A 16,800-nucleotide genomic window follows, 5' to 3' on the forward strand; every position below is an offset into this window, starting at 1 on the left:
CCGCTCCTTTCCTTTCTTCCTTCCTTCCTTCTGAATGCCTGGGACACTCACAGAACATCAGTGGAACAACTACACTAAACTATACAAACAGAAAATAATGTCACGGTCACTATCTTCTTCACAGGAACACTCAACCTTAGATCAAATACATGCCTCAATTACATCTTTCATTTAAAAGTGAAACTCTCCTACCGGCATACTACCTCAAATAGCATCAAAGCAAAGTGAAACACAGGCAGCATTTAACAACGCTGGTAACCATGGAAACATATCATTAAAGAATATATAAACAGGAATGAATAATTAGATGAGAAATTCATTTCTACATTTATCTTTTCCAAGACCCAGGAAAGGAAGCTCTCTTTTACCTCTCATCTCAATTTGGACACTTCCTCTTGAGCCTGTCTTCTAACTGAAAAATATGAGGATTCATAAAATGAGAATCTTAATATTGCCTAGCTTAGTGGACAAATCTCTTTGTAGGCAAGTGACTAAAAACAACTACAATGCCCATTATTGTCTAGATGTAAAACTGAATGTAGGAAGGAATCCTGAGACAGCCAAAGAATTTGCTTTGGGCATAGGAGGTGGGCAGGAAAATCCGAGTTACATCATGGTAAGAAGAGGAGAGCAGTTAACCTTTAAAAAGAGGAAGTATAGGCTACCTCATTTACTAGAGACTTCTATATAGAAGGACTGAGGGAAAATCTGGGGCTTAGGGTTTCTTCCTGTGCAGGTACTCTCACACGGTAACTTTGTATTTAGCAAAGTGCTAGATAAACTCTATGGTAGACTAAGCTGGTCATGAACTTAAAAAATTATAGATGGCCTTAAAGACCAGGCTCAGGGTTGTGCATCAGAATCACCTAGTTGGGGGGTAGGGATAAAGACAGCTTTTAGAACCTCACCCAACTCTGGCAATGTAATATTTAAAAAATTTTCCCTAATGATTTTGATGCAGTTGGTAACTAGACAGGTGTTTGAGAACCACTGACCTGAGCCGACTTTTTCATCATACAGCAGTAGAAACTAAAGTCCAGAACAGGTGTGGTAAACTAGCACGTTGTGTTGCTGGTCTCAGTTTTCCCCTTCTCTATAACAGTATCATAACCATGCCTTTGTCATGGCATTGCAGTGAACAGAAGAATTTTACCCCTTGCCCTGGGCCTTGACCATATATGGCTTCCTTTGGCTAATGGGATGTTAAGTTAACAAGCATGGTCTAACAGAGGCTTGAAATGTGCTTATATAATTTTGCTTTCTCTCTTAGAGTTCTGCACTTTGCCATAAGAAGAACAGACGTCAGGTAGCCATTGGTCAAAGGAGAATGAGAGACCTATGGATCATTCTTGGGCTTCTCTGCAGCTTGGAGCTAAGCCTCGCCAAGTTCATCCAAGACCAGCCAAGATTGGCCAAAAAATGACCGATAAGCCAACCTGCTTACTATTATGATAAGCCACTGAGTTTAGGAGTGATTTATTACATAGCAGTATTGTAGCAGTGGCTAACTAGTATAGAAATGAAGTGACTTTTCCAAAACCGAATTCCAGCATTAGAACTAGAAGGTGTAGCTTGTGAATCTTAGACCTGACTTCTTTCTACTGCTCTATGGTGTCTGTTTTCTTTTGCTTTCTTTCCTTTCTGAGTTAAACACATATATCCATTGCCTTCCTAGAGTTCTTCTGCTCAGCCTACATTTCCTATACTCAGAACATTCTGTCACCTTTCCTTATCAGGGCTTACCCTTCCTTTGATCCTGTTCCTTCAGGATTCTGCTTTCATGTTTCCAAATGTACTAAGAAGTCTCAAAATAATTTCCCTAATTGTGCTGAGTCACCCATTAATGAGTTAAACACTTACAGATAAAATTTCTTTGGCATATGATATGGGGTTGACAAGATATTCAGTGCCAAATGGTGGGAATTTAAGTGCGACACATGACAGTTGATAGGAAAAATATTTTTAGGTGAGTGAGTTTGGTGCTTCTTAAATTATACCTAAACTAGTTACAATAAAGTTTGGGTTACTTTCAGACACTTTTGTCCAAATATTTTATAAACTGCATGCCTGATGGGGCCAAATAAATAAATAAATAAATAAATAGACTATAAACAAAGGCCATTAGGAGAAATGCTCATATGACATTTTTATTTGGTTCCTCTCTGTGGAAACATTTTTCACATGGAAGCAAATCTTTAGAGAGAACACATTTTCCTTCTCCAGAATATGTAGGTGTTTTGTTAAGGATAATAAAAAATGTTCTGGTTCTTTGACCTTATTTTGCCTGAAATTTCATGTTGAAGATTTTATTTTTACTCTTGAGGTTGAGATATCATAAATCTGTACCATGTAAATGATTAAAATTGGTATAATTTTGCAATATTGGGAAGAAAAACAAAGAACTGGAGTGAAAAAGTTAGTCTCCATTATTGGTATAAGGGACCAAATAACAGTCAGTGTTAAGTTATCCTGTATCATTCTCTGGTTAGGGCAGATAAACCCATTAGCTTACTGCTGTCTTGATTGCTATGTTTGAAAGAAGAAGCTAATAAATAAGATGCTCTGATTTGCATGGAGACATCCATGAGCACAGAAACCAATGCGACAAAAGGGACTATTGGAAATTGGCAACCTTCTCCACATACTCTGATAAATCCCAAACTAAAGCACAAAGTTTTACACATTTGTGAACTTAAACACACACATACACACCCACACAGAAATACTTAATGAATTTATATAAGCACAGAATTTTTAAATAACAAATAAAAAACTATTCCAAAATATTCTTGACATTATTGGTTTGAGTTTCATGTAAAATAGTATGTTTGGTTAACTGAATTTAATAAATGTATATTGAATCGCTATATGCAATGCACTTTGATATTACTGTAGAAGAAAAACAGATTAAGAAGAAATGATGTCTAAGTTACGTAACCGCTGTTTTTCTTCTTAATAAATATTTTGTGCTAGAATAAGTTTCTTGAAGACAGGACAAGGTCTATTTTGTTCACTGCTGTATTTCTAACACGTAACGTATTGCCATAGAGTCACTAAATAAATATTTAGTGAGTGATCAATAAATATTTCCTGAATGAGTATGAATGACAAATATAATTTGAAAATAAAAAAAGAAAAGTACCCACTAATTTAAGAGTAGTCTGCACATACTGGGTTGGAAATGTTTCAAGCTTGAATGACTATAGTGTAGTTTAAGGAGGAACTATATGACACGAACAGTCTGGGTATTATTTTTTGCTTTGAGTTTTGGAAGCAATAAATGTCTTCTGTTAGGCCAAATACAAGAAGAAAAAGGGCTGTTGCAAAGAAAAGGAGTACACAAGAGACTTAACCTGTTGTTCTGTTGAACCCCTGAACACCATGGAAGGGCTTTAGAGCCTACAGACTGTGCATTATCTTCCTCAAGCATATGGCTGGGGAAAATCTTTTGCATCTCAGTGCAGCCAGTTCCTGATTTTGTCCTTTGAGAGTGACTAATTTCACCAAAGAAAAATTTCTTGCTGGTGAACCCTCTTTGGAAACCATTTAGGCCATTGATATCTTTAAGATGGTGAACATTCAATGCCAAGTACAAGTTGAATTGGATGGGAAGTCTTGGTATTCTCTGCACAGATGGAGGATCTGTGAAGTTGGCACTGCCTCAGCCTTTGCTGCTTCACTAAGGAAAGATGCTCCACATGTCAGGCTTTCTACAGGGGCTCATATTGGTGTCAACAGCCCCTCCAACAACCCCCAAAAGAGGTCTTTCAATTGCTGTGAAAGTCTTCAACTTCTTCAGAGCCAAGAGCTCAAATCAGTGCCTTTTCAGTAGATCTTTGTCAAGATATAAGAACACACCATGAGGCTCTTTCTTAATAGAGAAGTTTGTTGGCAGTTCAGAGAAGAAATTTAGAAGTGATTTAGTTTGATTAATTCTTGAAAATTTTTTAAGAGAAAAGAAAACTCCTTCTTAGAACAGATTGATAGTGAGAAGTTCATTCCAGGACTAGCTTTATAATGGCTGATATCTTAGTCACATAAGTGAAGCAAGTCTTTTGATTAAAATGCGGAATTTACTATTAGAGATGCTGCTGAAAAACTATGAGCTTTTTTCCTTCCTTTCTTTCTTTCTTTGTTTTTTTTTTTTTTTTTTTCTTTTTGGTCAAGCTGCTACTCTAAATGAGGTGGCTGTTATATTGTTATTTATGACAATAACAATTGTTATTGTCATAAATAACAATTGTTATTGTCATAAATAACTATAAATTTTCTAATACTGGAGGTGAGACTGACAAAGTCTTGAGAGTTTTTAGGGACAAAAATCAACAGACACTTGGCAAATGGCTTTATGTCTTATGGGGGTCACTTTTTGTTCAGATGGCTTTAAAATTGAAACAAACTGCTAACATAGATAACTTTGACTTTATAGACTTAACAAAGATAATCTCATTGACCTGAGGACAAAGGAAATGATGTAATATGAATTTTGGTTATTGTTGATGCCTGCCTATCCATATGAGATCTTGTGAGCTATAGGTGCTCTGATTCCATTTATTATTAGATACTTTGTTAATCAAGGTTGTATCTCTTATTGTTATTAAAATGAAACATCGACATTGATGTGATGTCTAATATATTTCAACTTCTTATTCCAGAAAAATTGCATAACCTTTTCCAAAGAGTGATAAAACTGTAATTCTCCATATTCTATGTGTGGGAGTTCCAATGCAATGAGATACATAGCAGACACATTTTTTTGTGTATATGTTTATGAGAATTGTTTCTAGGTGGATGCTCATAAATGGAATCAGAGTCTCAGAGGGGTTTGTGACTCAAAAAAGAAAGAAAGAGATTTAAAAAAGAATAATTAAGGTGAAGAATGAGCTGATCAGGCAGCTTGCCCCTGTTTAGTGGGGCTCCTCTGTACTTGTTTTGTGGGACTTCTGCAGCAAAATTAGCTGTTAACCCCTTTTCTCACTCCATTTTGCAGTGCAGACTGGAGTTGGCTCTGTTCCTCACACTGTAGGAGAGAAAGCCACATACCAGACAATCCATGTCACTGACAGCATGGCTGAAAGCGAAGGTGGGAAACCAGGAAAGGGAAAGTGAAATGGAAGTCATGTTTGTTTCCTGATGCTATTAAGTCTAGCCCTGGATCTAAAGGGGCAGGGGGCTTAAGAGGTGGACTACAGTTTACTGTTAAAATCTTTTTGAAATAATATTATTACTTTAGGAGCAATGTATAAATACATAGTGGCCACTGCTACAAAATAGTTAATTTTCAGCATGACCAGGAATTTTCCATTTTGTTGATTAGCTCAGAATTGTGATGGGGTTTCAAGGTATTTGAGAAAAGGAAAGTGGCTGATAATAGAAGACTGGGTATCAGGTTTCAGAAGCATGCATGCAAGTACAGTTGTGACAAGTTATTTCCAACCCTTTCTAGCTCTGAAGAGGTGATGTTATTATAGCATAACTTGTGCAAACACTTTTATTCAGAGTGATATATTCCAGTGTGAGCTGTCATGTAGTGCAGAGCTTTAGGCCTTTTTTTCTTGCTGGACTGATGATATGAAAACTGTTCCTAATACAATTGAAAAGCGTTCTTGAGCTCACTAAAGTAAAGGTCTGTTCTTTTGTATCCAAGAATTTGTAAACCAACAATTTGTGAGAGTAGGTGTAGACTGGCTCTCAAATTTTTACATACCCCAATTTTCCATTTCTTATTTAAGACCTCTAAGAAGACTGACTAACCAGAGGGATAGGTATTTTATGTGATTGAAAGGAAGATATACAGAAACTTCATCACTTACAAAGGTAGTGAAAATAGCCTCCTGTCTAAGCCTTAACGGAGGTCTATAAATGTATATGCAGATACAGTTTCTAGTCTGTGATGTTTGGGGGCATTCATAAATTCAACATTCTTAAATTCAGTTGTCATGGTAGATTGGGTGGTGGAGCATCAGTGTTTGGCAATCTCCAAAAGCCCCTTTTGATTTAGGACAGAATAAAGTGTAAGGAAGAAGATATATACATTTAAATTAAGATCAGGGAGAGGCAGGCTCGCATAAGGAAGTATGTAACTGGTGAGAAGGGTGTGGTGTGCTAATGTTGAGGGGTTTAGTTTATGGAATTTATCTGAAGGATGAAATTTCTAATTAGGTTACTTCTTTTTATCTTAATATGTGTGACATTTTCAGATATGCTTAAAATATTAGATTTCAGTGCTAAAATGATTTTCAAGAATAGACCTTCTCAAACACTTTCTGCTAGTCATCTCTTATTTTCTAATTGAAGTTCCTCTAGAAACTAATTTGCCTTAGGTTAGATAACTATTTGGTCTTAGAACTTGGACTGAATCAGATCCGACTTCCAAACAAGGGCTCTTCTCCAATATGCCAAGTTGCTTCAAATTAAAAGAGGAAAAGAAAAACTCAACACCCCAAAAATGAATAATCCAATTAAAAATGGGCAGAAGACACGAATAGACATTTTTCCAAAGAAGACATACAGATGGCCAACAGATATATGAAAAGATGCTCAACATCACTTATTGTCAGGAAAATGCAAATCAAAACCGCAGTGAGCTATCACCTCACACCTGTCAGAATGGCTAAAATCAACAACCCAAGAAAAGAAGCAAAAGGTGTGGGCAAGAATGTGGAAGAAGGGGAAACCTTTTGCACTGTTGGTGGGAATGCAAACTGGTGTAGCCACTGTAGAAAACAGTATGGAGGTTCCTCAAAAAGTTAAAAATAAAATAAGGCTATGATCCAATAATCACACTACTAGATATTTACTACCCAAAGAATACAAAAATACTGATTTAAAGGATACATGGACCCTGATGTTTATAGCAACATTATCTACAATAGCAAAATTATGCAAGCAGCCCAAGTGTCCACTGAGTGATGAATGGATAAAGAAGAGGTGATACATGTACACAACAGAACATTATTCAGCCGTAAAGAGAATAAAATTTTGTCATTTGCAATGACATGGGTGGAACTACAGAATATAATAAAAAGTGAAATAAGTTATTCAAAGAAAGATAAACACCATATGATTTTACTTATATGTGGAATTCAAGAAACAAAACAAACATGCAAAGGAGAAAAAAAGAGAGAAAGAGAGAGGCAAACCATACTCAGCTATAGAGAATAAACTGATGGCTATCAGAAGGGAGGTGGGTGGGGGAGTTGGTTAAATAGGTGATGGGGATTAAAGAAATAATTAAACAATAAAGAGAAAAAGAAAATACAAAGAGAAATATGTTTTTCTTATTTTTTATTAATACAGAATAATTAAATAATAGTATTTGTTTTCCTCCTTTTTGCATAACAAACATGCATGTATTGGTAAGTGGAGATTATTTTCCTATTTTGAGGTAAAAAAAAAATGGGGATATTAGTGTTCTTTGAAAGCTAAAGGAAACAGGAAAAAATTATTTACAGTATATCTTAACCAGTTGCACCAACAATGGATCTATCTTTTCTTAGTTCAATGTAGAAAACACAGTAAGTACTCAATGTTATTTGTTTAGTGAATGAATAAATTAAATCAAACATTCATTTGAGACCTATTATATGCCAAGCTTGCTGAATGTTGTATCTAATCCTTGAGATTCAACTCCTTTCCCACTTCTTTCCAGGAGCTTCCGAAATCCTTTAATAAAAAGTCTTCTTCCTTTATTATATCTATAGCTCATATTATTTGCTTATATTTTTACATCTAGCAATTCTTTATAACTATTTAATTACATGACTATAGGTAACTGCTACTGTTTTGCATGTTCCAGATTCCCTTAGGAAAGTTTTAAACTTATCAGCAGATTACTAAATTTTTTTGAGATTAAAACTTTGTTCTCTAGAAGGCCATTTTTTTTCTCAAGTAATCACAGGTCTCAAATATAGTAGGGCTAATAATAAAACTAATAAAATAATAAATAAAATAATAAATAAATAATAAATAAATTAAATAAATAAAATAATAAAACTAATAAAAATTTTATTTTTTATAGTTGGTAAACTGAGCTCCAAATATTTAGCTAGAACCATATAAATTATTGAGCATTTTATATGATAAACCTAATCCTTTACTGTCTAATAAAGATAACACATGATATAGAGACAGAAAACTGGGGGCCAAGACATAGTAGTGAAAATATGGGAAAAATCAGCAAGCGTCAAAAGACTATTGGTGATTATTTCTCACTTTCATATTTGTGTTTTATAAGATCTTATTCTAGTTGGTTTGGAAGGTTCATATTAAATTAAATTAAATCAAATCAAATCATCTTGAAGTATGAGGAATAAAAGGCCCTACACAGTCTGGAAAGAAGATACGGAGGAGGGTTTTGGCTTTTGTAGTTGATTTTCAAATATTTGAAAAAAATTTCATTTGGAAATGGGTTTCCTTTTGGTCCATGTTGCCCTACTGGGAACCACTGGATAAAGTAGAAATCTACTTTACATGAAGAAAGCAGTTTAATAATTAGCAAATTGGATGTCATTTCTTGGAGTTAAATGTGCCCTTTATTTTGGATCTATTTCAGCAGAAAGTTACTGACAATTTGCTGAGAGCAGACAGGAAATTAATAGATTTGTGTATTGTGAAGGAGATTGAACCAGCAAATTCTAAATTCTCTTTATAATTCTAAGAAAGTATGACTCTATTCTTGATATCTAATTGACCTTTGATATGACTTCTTGCTGCCATTTTGAATAATAAATGAGAAAAAAGATCTGCAGTTTGTTATTAGTTAGGTGTTCTAAACACTAAATATGCCCCAACAAATACAACTGATCTTTGCATTTTTCCTTTATTATGTAATTGGTATTACTTCCAGTGTATGCTTTTACAGGTCATAGATCAAGAAGAATCTGTGAAAATACAATGTTCATATTTTAAAGGATCATGTCATTATAGCAGCATGCTTGGGAAAATAGTTCCTGGGATGTCTAAAATTTATATTGGGCTGTAAAACTGAAGTATGGGGCAAGGGTTAACAACCTTGAATTTTGCCCTCAAAATCAGTCACAGAAAATCTGCTTCATTACAAACACATTACTACTGAGTAGTGTCCTTCTAACTGATATGGCCAGAGCTACCTTTTTCAGCAATCTTTTAAGCACCAATCCTTCATTTTGGTTCTAAAAATGAGATGGGCTCCTCCTCCCTAGTTGGGACATCATTTTTTACCTGACAATACAGTTTGATGAGCTTGCTTATACACTGTTCACTTCCTCCGCAGAGCCAGAACATGTAGTCAGCAATCATGGCACTCCTAAGAACAAGGAAAATTAAAAACAAAACAAAACAAGACAAAACACAAATTTATAGGGTGGAAGTAAAACCGTAACAGGTAGTATATATAAATACTGAGGAAGAAGGTTGTGTAATATATAAATTTGACTAGATTAATATTAAGCAAAGCCCAAGCACATTTTAGACTGTAGAAAAGTAGGGTTGTTTTTGTTTTCCATTGTTTTTCTTTTAATCTAAACTAAGACTCTAAGAGAAGCAACCAGCTATTTGTCTTCCAGATGTTTTTTCTGCTTGTACAGTATAAGAATACTTGAAGACTATGAAGGAATGCATTGTTTCGGTTGCCCCTTATTAAGCTTCAGAGCATTTATAGAGCAACACATATTTTATGGACTCTAAAATGCCTTCAAACCTAGCATAGCATATATAGCTAACTATTGCATTGCTATTTAAGCATATCTCAGACTTTGCCTGAATTAAAGATTATTCACCTCTGATTAAATTGGCCTTCTTAAAAGTAAAAATAAAAAATTTACAATTCAACAAACACTCCCCTCCCCCACTTTCTGTGTTTAATTGAATTGGTTTTCGTATCTAGTATGTACAACCACTGAATTAGTCTTATTAAGCTGAGAGGATATTAAAAACTATTGTGCAATTGATATTAATTCATTGCTTAGCACCCTTTGGAAAAACAGTTTACTTTTATGACTGTTTTGCTAGGCCTCTCTATTTCTTTTCTCCAGAGATTCCAAATCCAATTAAATGTGACTAGAAGTAATTCCAAATTGTCACGTTAGCCAATTAAACATATAATAATCCTGTGTACCTAATCACTAGTACCAAAAGTTTATTTATTTAAGTGGAGCTATCACGGTGTACCCCTGAATGTTTTTCTCATCTTTGCCTGCAGATATGTGTTGTTTCTTGACATCACTGTAAATTGAATTAGGAATTTTCCTTCCCTAAATATAGGTTGTCTAAGGCACAGCAGCTATAAACTTACTACGGTACTCTGTTGGAAGAATGAAAATGTTTAGTTTCTTGCTCAGGATAGACAAAAATTAGGACTTTAAAAAATAACAATGGAAAAAAATGCCACCATTTGGAGGGTTATTCTGCTCAATATATTTTTTTACACATGCGGCATTGGAAAGGAGCTGTCCACTGACATTTCAAAATAAATGACAATAATTTAGGAATAACTAATCTTTTAAGAATGCTTTTATATTTTTCAAAGCCCTAGTTTACTGATAAGATAAAGTGAGCTAGGAAGTCTGATGTTGTATGAATATGTAAGATTTAGGAAAAAAAAGTTATAAAAATTACAGACAAGAGGGGGCAAAAGTGAGTTTCAAAATTTGCATTTGATAGAAACACTTGGAAAAATTTTCCTCTCATGACTACCTAAAAAGGAAGTCTACTTAGGTACCTGTCACCTAATAGAAATCCATTTAATAAATTCTGAATTTAGGAAATCAATGAAAAATGTAAAAAGTCTCACTCTCAAGACAGCACACACGTATTTATAGAAGTTGGGTACTCTTAGGTGATGACTTGATTTTGCACTCTGAATCCTCCTTCTGTTATCATTTGGATATGTAGACATGGCTCAACAAGCAGTGTTTAATGAGGAGACCAGCCATTAGTTAAACCAGGAGTGGGTATGATTTTCCTAAAAAGAGTCAGATAGTAAATATTTTAGTCTTTGTGGGCCATGTGGTAACTTTGCCTTGTGGAGGGACCTATGGACACTTAAGTGAACATATGAGTGGGGTTATGTTCCATAACTTGATTTCCAAAAATACATGGTACACTGGATTTTGTATAGTTTGCCTAACTCTATATAAATTAGGAGGTTGAGCAACAGTTGGCAAGCATTGATAAAATTGTCAGTCAAGAGTTAGGCACCAGCTTCTATATATTCTGGCCACAGACTCCCTTAAATATTTCAGTCTACTGTTTTCTTTTTAGGGACATTGTATACAGTGTACTAAGATTACTGTGCAGAGTTCAAGAAGGAAACTTTACAATTCTGAAACATGCAAAAACTGTAAAAGATGATCCTGGATGGTAAGCACAGAGGCTTAAGTAAAAACTAAATTGATAGTTTCTATCATGTTAGTGATTGTCATTCTTAGATTGGAATAATTGCTAGGGAAGAGAGATCATGACAGTGGGTTTCTAGAGCTTTCCTAAATTTTTAATGCTTTCGGTGATTTAGTTTTGAGTTCACCATTGCAAAATTAGAAGTTATAGTATTTTTATTAATGTTTTCTAAAAGTTGCTCTTACTGTAATGATGTGTTGTCAAATTGCTACATTCTTAAATATGATTTTATTATACCTGGGGGCTCACGTCTTTTTCCAAAGGAACATATCTCCCAATTTATATTGAAACAAGTGAAGAATTAAGGTTCATTGAAATTTATTACTTGCCCTCAGGGAAGCACAATTACTATAATAGTAAAAAGATACTAGTATTAAATAACAAAGTATGGTTTCAGAAAGCTACATGTTTGCTAATATATTTTTCATAAGTATAACTTATTCTCTTAATGTTAGAACACAATTTATATTGTAGTTGCTTCAGCCCCATTTTCTTTCCATTGGAAGTGGCAGTTATGTTTTCACCATCCACCTTCCTTTGTCTGGTTCCCTATCATAGCTCTGCCCTACAGCTTAGCCTCTATAAATCAGTATAAAATTCAGTGGAAGAACATGAAAAGAGCATGGAAATAACATTATACCATGCAGTATCTGTGAGGCAGGACGCAGGGGTTTCTCATCATGCTGAATTTATAAAGGGCAAGGATAATTAATTAATCAACTCAGAGCATCTACAAGGAGTCAAGTACCTTGTGGGATCCTGGTTCTGGCAGACTCCCCTGATGAACCGAATGTAAACATTAACCATCACTCTTCCTACTTTCCTTTACATATCTCTGTTTACTTTAGAACAGTCTCCTGGAGGCTAGTCAGTGTGATTCAATGTTGCTCTAATTGTGTTTGTTTCATTGTCATTATTCTATTCAACTTACTTTCATTAGTCTACTGAATATTGTAGCTCCACTGGACCTGGAGGATCATGTTGGCCAACCCCTTTTATGTGACAGTGGGTGGCTTGGTCTCTGTCCCTTTTGAGCCTTTACTCATGCTAAGCACCAGGTTAAGCGTTTTACATAGCATAGTGTGAACTCGATCCACCCACCCATCCACACTTCCGCATCAGATCTCATCCTACCCATGAAACTGCTCCAGTAATTCATTCTCTCTCTCTCATTTCTTTTCTTTTCCCTTTTTCATTTTTTTTCTTTTCTCCTGGAGCTTTTGTACAGGCACACAAAAATGCTGCTGTTTCTGCCATCTTAAAACAAAATATCCCCAAAGCCTCTCGATCTGCTTCCCTTTCAGTAATCATCTTAATTCTCTCCTTCTACACAAAAAATAAACAAGCCCACAGAAACTCCTTGAAAAAGCTGTGTGTACTCCTTATCTCTAATTTCTCTCTTCCTGCTCTCTCCTAACTCACTCCGCAAGTTTCTCATTCTGCTACTTCACTGAAACTGCTATGGTCAATGCTACTAATGGTTTCCTTGCTGCTAAAACAGTGGTTCAATTCTCAGTCTGCATTTTGCATGCACTCTCAGGTGCAAGGGATGCAATTGCTTATCCCTCTTCCGGTGTATACTTTCCACTTGGGATAACAACTCTGTTCTTTCCAGTTTCCCTCTACCTTACTGGTTGGTCTTTTCAGTCTCCTTTTCTGGTATCTTCTCATCTCCCTGGATTTCTACTACAAGGGCACAATGCTTGGACCCCTTCTTTCTCTTTCTATATGCAATCCCTTTGTGATCTCATCAGTTTCGTGGTTTTAAATACGGTCTATGGGTTGACAAACCTTACATTTATATCCTGAACTTAAATCTCTTTTTGGATCTCGAGACTTGTAGGAATTGTCTTCTTCACATCTCTATGTGGATACCCAATAGGTATTCTAAGCTTAATATTTCTATACCTGAGATTCTAATGCTTTTTATTTTCTCTCCCCCAATCTCTAATAGCCTTCTTCACCCATCCAGTTTCTAAGGCCAAAGAAATTAAAATTAGTGCTCCTGAGCAGGTCACTACTGTGCTTAAAACTGCAAAGGTTTCTTATCTCACTCAGAGTAAAAACTAGTTTTGTATGTATGTATATATGTATGTATGTATTTTTCGGAAATCTCCTACTTTATTTGAATAGGATGCCCAGCCAATTCTCCTAGGATTTCTACTACTTACTAGATAAAAACTAGTTTTTAAAATGGCATTTGAGCCCTCTGTCATCTGGTCTGTGACCTCATTTCCGATTTACCCGGCTCCAGACAAGCTGTCTCCTCTGCTGTTGCTCAAAAAGAACAGGTACACTATTGCCTCCGGGATTTTTGCATTTGACAGTTGCTGTTCCAGGGTGTTTTTCTCTAGACAACCCCTGACCTCCTTGTTCATCTACCTTTAGGTCTTTATCAGATATTTTCTCAGTGAGGACTACCCTGACCACATTCTAATACTATCCATACCAAAGCCTAAAATATTTACTCTCTGGATCTTTCCTGGAATACAAACTTCCTGAGGGTTGGAGTTTTGTCTCTTTTATTCACCGCTCTATCCCCACTGCCTAGAACAGTGTTGGTGTGGTACTCACACAATAAATATTTGTTGAACTAATGACCACATGTTCTCTAATTTTTTTAAGTCAAAAAAATTGAATTCTTGTTATAAAAACTGGAGGGCTATAGAGTTACATAGCTTGCTAGGATTCTACTAGAAGGAGTCTGGCCCTGGATTACCTCACTGCTCATATTTAACAATGCTTTTATTTTGGAGGTGGTGCAAGAATGGAGTGACAGGGTGGGCTTGCCCAATGTAGAATCCAACATTTAGCTCACAGAAGAGTTTAATAAATGTTAATGGATGCTAATGTAATTTTTACATAACTCAAAGAGAGAAGGTACCAGGAAGTATATTAGCCTATTGTGTTGTATCTAAAATTATTTTCTAATGTGATGCCTTCAGTCATGTGTCAACAACTGTGGTTTCCCTGCAAGCCTACAACATTCTTCTTCCGATATGATACTTGAGTTCATTTTAGAAAAGTATTTCTGAAGACACATTTAATTTACTTAATACATCTGTTAAATGTGAAAGGGTCAAAACCTGGCTTTTAAATATATATGTATCTAAAACAAAAGATTTTTGTGTCATAGCTCAGCTTATTGTGAATCAAATCCCATTCCTACCAAACAGTAAATACACAATGCAAGAATTTGACGTGTTATTATTAATAAGGTAGGTACCAGTTTTGCTTTTCAAATTAATACCATACAAGGATCACAATGTTTAAGCATTTTCACACCAGGTGATTTTACAGATTGAATATTTCTAAACAGACTGCGTAGTTCTAAGGTTATGAGAGTATACTACTGGCAGTTCTCAAGACCTATCCCCATATCCACAATCTGTAACATTTCTACTCAATGTGGCCACTTGGTGGTGTCAAACAATAAGATATGGGTAAACAAAAGAAAATCACAGCATACAATCAGCTGTGTGTTCTCCTAGGGCTGACCGGCTGGGACCTTGAAAAGTCATTCGTTCATCACCTTGCCTTTAGGCAGGACCACACTTAAACCTTTCAAATGAGACTGATGAGAATCTATTCTGTTTTAAAGACCTCTACAGAAGGACATTGCTCTGTTTTCCTCACTGATTGCTTAGCTTCACAGCCATAAATAGTCTTCTGCAGTTTAAGTCTGCTGGTTCAGTTCTAGTCTCCAGGGTTAATGCAACCAAACTAGACCTTATTCTCTGAGTAGCCGTTCTACATATCCTCACAAAAATTTATTAATCTCTCTTCCCCAGGTTAATTAATTAACCCCAGTCGCTTTAATCTTTCTCCATGGGTCCTCCTTGCTTGACATTGGTCAGTTTCATAACTATCTTTTTAACTTGGTTGAGTTCCTCCTTTTCTCTCTCCTACACTCAGAAACTGAGCTCTCTCAAGAGTCTAAGGATAATCTTACGGTGTTTGTATTCAGCCATTTCACTAATGTCATGGTATAGATAATTCTTACAAGTGCGTCTATTAGATAGTTCTAACTAAAGAATCCTTCCCTATTATCAACATACTTAGGAGTTGTTTCCTTTCTCCTATACTGAAAAAAGCTAAAGAACATCTGTATGGGCATGTTGTTAATTTAGATTCATTAATATTGATTAAAGTGTATATTCCTTTTGAATACAAATATACACTAATATTGAATAGATTATATTCAGATCAGGAGGAGAACCAAACCATCAAATCCACTCGAGCAAACACACACACACACACGCACACACACGAAGCTTCTTTTTGCAGGCCCATGTATTTTCCACACAGCAATCAGCCACAGTGATCTTTAAAAACTATGTAAATATAAAATACCTCAAATAGAATCCAAGCTCCTTCTGTGGTCTACCAATCTTGTAATAGGCTGCCCTTGTTTTCCTCTCCAACACATATTCCGTCACCCTCTAGTCAAGTGTGGTTTATTCAGTTGCTCAAAGCAAATATGAATTCTCCTGCCTTGGGGCATTTGCATATTAGATGCCTCCCACCTGGAATCTATTCCTTCCATTTTTTGTCTGGCTGCTGCTTCTCAAGATTTGGACCTTTTGGCTTTAGCTTAAACACTGGTGACCATTTTAGTGAGCCCTTCTCTGACCACTCTGTGTAAATAAGTCTGCCTTACCATCCCTCAATCAGAACCTTCTTTTTCTTGCATTAAGTCTCATATTTTTTAATTACTAGTTCGTTTACCTATTACATTCTTTTCCTAGTATGCCCAGTATGGTGACCACCAGCCATATGTGGCTATTTGTATTTTAAAAGAATTAATATTAAAATTTAAAATCCAATTCTCAGGTACATATGCACATTTTAGGCACTCACTAGCCACACATGGCTAGTGGCTACTATGTTAACTGGCACAGAACATCTCCATCAACAATGGGAGTTTAGTGGCAACACAGCTCTAGACAGTAAGCCACAGTGCCTGCCAGTACAGTGCCTCATACAATACCTGGTAAATAGCAGGTGCCTGTGACGGTTGATTTTATGTGTCAACGTAACTGAGCCACAGGGTGCCCAGATGTTTTGTTGAACATGATGTCTGTGGGAGCGTTTCTGGGTCAAATGTTCAATGAGATTAACATTTGAAAATGTACACTGAGTAAAGCAGATCGTTCTCACTGATGTGGATGTGGTGTATCTGATCCACTGAAGGCCAGAATAGAACAAAAAGGCTGAGTCAGGGAGAATTTCCTTTCTGACTGTTGTTGATTTGGGATGTCAGTATTCTCCTGTCCTTGGACTTGAGCTTGGATTGGAACTTACACCATCAGCTCCCCAGGTTCTCAGGCCTTTGGCCTCAGACTGGAACCAAACTTCTGGCTCTCCTGAATCTTCAGCTTGCCAAACGACAGATTTTAGTACTTCTTAGGCTCCATAATTGCA

General features: G+C 35.9%; 1 protein-coding gene across 3 annotated transcripts in view; it reads right to left on the reverse strand.

Annotated features, from left to right (window-relative positions):
• SPATA16 (spermatogenesis associated 16) overlaps positions 1–16,800 on the reverse strand; it is a 221,512-nt gene that overhangs the window by 63,816 nt on the left and 140,896 nt on the right. For all 3 annotated transcript variants that reach the window (XM_032842387.1, XM_032842388.1, XM_032842389.1), the window contains one exon: positions 9,202–9,286. In XM_032842387.1, coding sequence (XP_032698278.1) covers positions 9,202–9,286 — 85 coding nt within the window. The remainder of the gene's footprint in view (positions 1–9,201; positions 9,287–16,800) is intronic.

The sequence above is a fragment of the Lontra canadensis genome, unplaced genomic scaffold, assembly GCF_010015895.1.
Source record: "Lontra canadensis isolate GAN:19392208 unplaced genomic scaffold, GSC_riverotter_1.0 scaffold129, whole genome shotgun sequence".
Lineage (NCBI taxonomy): Eukaryota > Metazoa > Chordata > Mammalia > Carnivora > Mustelidae > Lontra > Lontra canadensis.